General features: G+C 49.6%; 1 protein-coding gene across 2 annotated transcripts in view; it reads right to left on the bottom strand.

The window, feature by feature from the left end:
• Positions 1–3,112, bottom strand: part of CEP41 (centrosomal protein 41) — a 36,634-nt gene extending 33,522 nt beyond the window's left edge. For both annotated transcript variants that reach the window (XM_006088347.3, XM_006088350.3), the window contains exon 1: positions 3,018–3,112. In XM_006088347.3, the coding sequence (XP_006088409.1) occupies positions 3,018–3,050 (33 nt within the window). In that variant the 5' untranslated portion in view covers positions 3,051–3,112. The remainder of the gene's footprint in view (positions 1–3,017) is intronic.
• Between the last annotated feature and the right edge of the window lie 597 nt (positions 3,113–3,709).

Raw genomic sequence — 3,709 nt, 5'->3', positions numbered from 1 at the left:
CACCCCCCCCCCGCACCCTTCACAAACTCAATCTACGCGTTGCAAGATAATGTAATTCAGATCTTATAAAGTCGCGCAATGCCAGGATTCTCTAGCCCAAAGCCCCTACGCCCCCACTTAACTGCCCAAGACAACAGTGTGGTGAAGCCCAGGCTGGGAGGGTGTGGTGGTGGTGTTGGGCAAAGAGGTGGGATATGGGGGGGGGGGCATCTGTAATAATGTCATCAACAACAAAGGAGATAAAATTTTTAAAAATTTGAGAAGCAATCATATAGAAGCAGCAACACAATAATTAATTTAAGAAAGAGAGGATGGAGAAAACAGGAGGGAGAAAGTCAACAACAAAATAATTCAAGAAAACTTTATGGAACAGAAAGACACGTTTTTCTGGTACCTAACAATATGGGTGAAAACAGAGCAAGGAATACTGTTGTGAAAGATCATAACCCTGGGGACAAAGAGAAGATTCTACAAGTTTCCAGAGAGGAAAAATCAAGTCCCATGCAAAGGAACAGAATGGCTTTGGACTTCTCCCACAGCAACACTGGAAGCTAGAAGATCACAATGCAATGTTTTCAAAATGCGGATGGAGTTCCAACTAACAATCCTATACTCAACCAGACGTTCAGGCAAGTACATGCGAAGGTAGAGGACTAACATTTTTAGACAGGCCCAACATCTTAGGCATAAATAAAAAATATATATTTATTTCTTATGCACTTCCAAGAAACTACAGGAAACGGTGCTCCGCTAAAACAAGAGAGGAAGCTGGACGTCTTCCTTTAGGACACAAATGTATCATCACACGTCTCTGCTCCTCCGGCCGTCCTCTTTCACCCACATTCCTGATCCCGTTAGCACGGCATCGGCACCAATGAGGAGCCCAAGCTGGGAACCAACCATCCATCACTCTCTCGTTTCTCAAAACGAATGATGAGGTCTTGATGATTTTACCCCCTAAATATTTCTCTCAATTCTGTCCCTCATGCTGTGGCCTTTCAGGGGTTCTCAACCTTCCTAATGCCGCGACCCTTTAATACAGTTCCTCATGTTGTGGTGACCCCCAACCATAAAATTATTTTCGTTGCTCCTTCATAACTGTAATTTTGCTACTGTTATGAATCGTAATGTAAATATCTGATATGCAGGATGTATTTTCATTGTTTGCGACCCACAGGTTGAGAACCGCTGCTTAGGTCTATAACATCATAACCTCCCAACCCGTTTCCTTAGGCCCAGACCTGGGCTCCTCAGATCCATTCTCCACAAGGTGTCCCAACCACGGCCTGAAATGCAAATCAGATCGCGTCCCTCTTTACTTTAAAAGGCTTCCTGGATTCTGGCCGGCAGACAAGAGAAACATATGGCAGCTTGACTGCCGCTCTCCACACCTCCCTCCCTCACCTCCATGGTAGAGACCATACAGCAGTGATGGCGAACCTTTTGAGCTCGGTGTGTCAGCATTTTGAAAAACCCTAACTTAACTCTGGTGCCGTATCACATATAGACATTTTTTGATATTTGCAACCATAGTAAAACAAAGACTTATATTTTTGATATTTATTTTATATTTTTAAATGCCATTTAACAAAGAAAAATCAACCAAAAAAAAAAATGAGATCGTGTGTCACCTCTGACACGCGTGTCATCGGTTCGCCATCACTGTCATACAGAATCCATCCTGGCACTCTCCTGTGGAGCCTAAGCTCAGCCTCACAACTTTGTCAACACAGCTCACAGGCATCCACCCTGAGATGAAAATAAAAGAAAATAAATTGCAACGCCTGGACAGTAAGAAAGGCCAGGCGTTTTAGCAAGGCACAGAAGGCCCTTCCGGACTTGACGCCTGGGCTCTGCAGGGAACTGCCACTGCCTGTTTCACACCTTCTGCCAAGCATACCCTGTCCCACCTGCAGCGCTTCTTTGCCTGGCCCAACCCCTGGCCGGTTCCGGCCACTCCAGCGCCCTTCTCTCCCTCCGTGCGGTCCTATCGTCCCCTTGGGCTCTCTTACATGTTGCTCCCGAACCACATTGCATCCAATTCTGTTTACAAGTCTCCCTGGCTCGACTGAACTCATTACAGGACCAAGGCCTTGACTCACTGTCTTTGCATGTCTAGCTCCTACTCCAAGGTGGGAGTCCAATGAACACGAGTGGAAATTAAATGAACACAAATGCAGCAGGGCAGTAGGGGCGGAACAGACAAAGTAAAAGGTGCCGTGGGGTGGGGGTGAAACGAATGTCATAGTTTGCACCCTTTCCAGAGGCTTGGTCTGCTGATGGCTGCTCTTTCTGTAACCCCATAACGCAGTGGTTCTCAACCTTCCTAATGCCGCGGCCCTTTAATACAGTTCCTCATGTTGTGGTGGCCCCCAACCATAAAATTATTTTCGTTGCTACTTCATAACTGTAGTTTTGCTACTGTTATGAATCGTAATGTAAATATCTGATATGCAGGATGTATTTTCATTGTTACAAATTGAACATTATTAAAGCATAGTGACTAATCACAAAAACAATATGTAATTGTATGTGTTTTTCGATGGTCTTAGGCGACCCCTGTGAAAGGGTCGTTCGACCCTCCAAAGGGGTCGCGACCCCCAGGTTGAGAACCGCTGCCATAATGAGCCGTGATAGCTGCTTTTGATGGTGTTCCTTAGTGTTCGGGCTGCAATGGCACGTTCCTCATGTTTTGTATCTGCCGCTCCTAGATTGCAAGCCCTTTGAGGGAAGGGGCTGTGTCTGTCGTTATGCACTTCGCTCCTCTCGGCGACAAATACCGGCGTGCAGAGAGCAAGGGGTGAGCAAGGGCGGGATGGGGGCCCAGCGCGGGAGGAAGGCCTGGGCTCCGCGCCCCCGGCCCGCCCCGCCTCCTTTCCCCCTCCAGACCCCTCCTCACGCCGGCCGCTTCCCGCCTTGGGGGCGGCGGAAGTCGCCGGCTGCTCTTCCCTGCCCACGTGGAGCCTTTTCCGGTGCGCCCGCCCCCTCCGCCTCTCCGATCCGGACCTGGCCCTCACCTCAGGATTCCCAATGTGCCTCCGGACAGACATTTTGGCGCCAACCGACCACGATCAGGGTTCTAGCCTCACCGGTTGCCTCTAACCCTAACTTCCTACCCCTACAATCTCCGCTCAGCCGCCTCCCTACAAGCTCTTCTCCGATTGGCTTGCCTTTCCCGGCCAGCCAATGGAGGCCCCGTTTACTACCTCTTTGCAGGGTCTAGGCAGGAGATGCTACTCCAATGGTTGCCAAGGGCAACGCGGGGACGCCGGCTGCCAAGGCCTTTTGTGCTCACGGCTGGGCCCCACGGGCTGGAGCGGTAGCGCGGGAAGAGGGGCGCGGGGGAGGGGCTGGCTGGCGCCTGCACGGGGGCGACTGCGCAGATGCGGGGGCGGAGGGTTTGAGGAGAAGGGGAGCAGGGGCTGGAAAGTGGGGAGGGAGATGGTGGTGGTACAGGGAAACAAGCGTTCTAGCAAATGTGGGAGAACAAATACGGTTTAAGACACACACACCACCACCACCCTTAAGGTCATTTCAAGCATCTGGGCTACTTCCACCATAGGGAACAGATAAGGGACAGGACTGTTCAGCAGGGGTGGAAATCTGTAGCTTATTATTTTCAGGTTAAGTTAATATGCAAATTATGCAAAATATCGTGTAAATACAGTAATTAGTGTTGCTTTAAAAGCTTTTAGCTAGCTAGAGAACG

This window comes from Myotis lucifugus, unplaced genomic scaffold (genome assembly GCF_000147115.1).
Source record: "Myotis lucifugus unplaced genomic scaffold, Myoluc2.0 scaffold_46, whole genome shotgun sequence".
Classification (NCBI taxonomy): domain Eukaryota; kingdom Metazoa; phylum Chordata; class Mammalia; order Chiroptera; family Vespertilionidae; genus Myotis; species Myotis lucifugus.
Note: the sequence above shows the minus strand (reverse complement) of the source record. Positions and strands in the feature narration are given on the sequence as shown.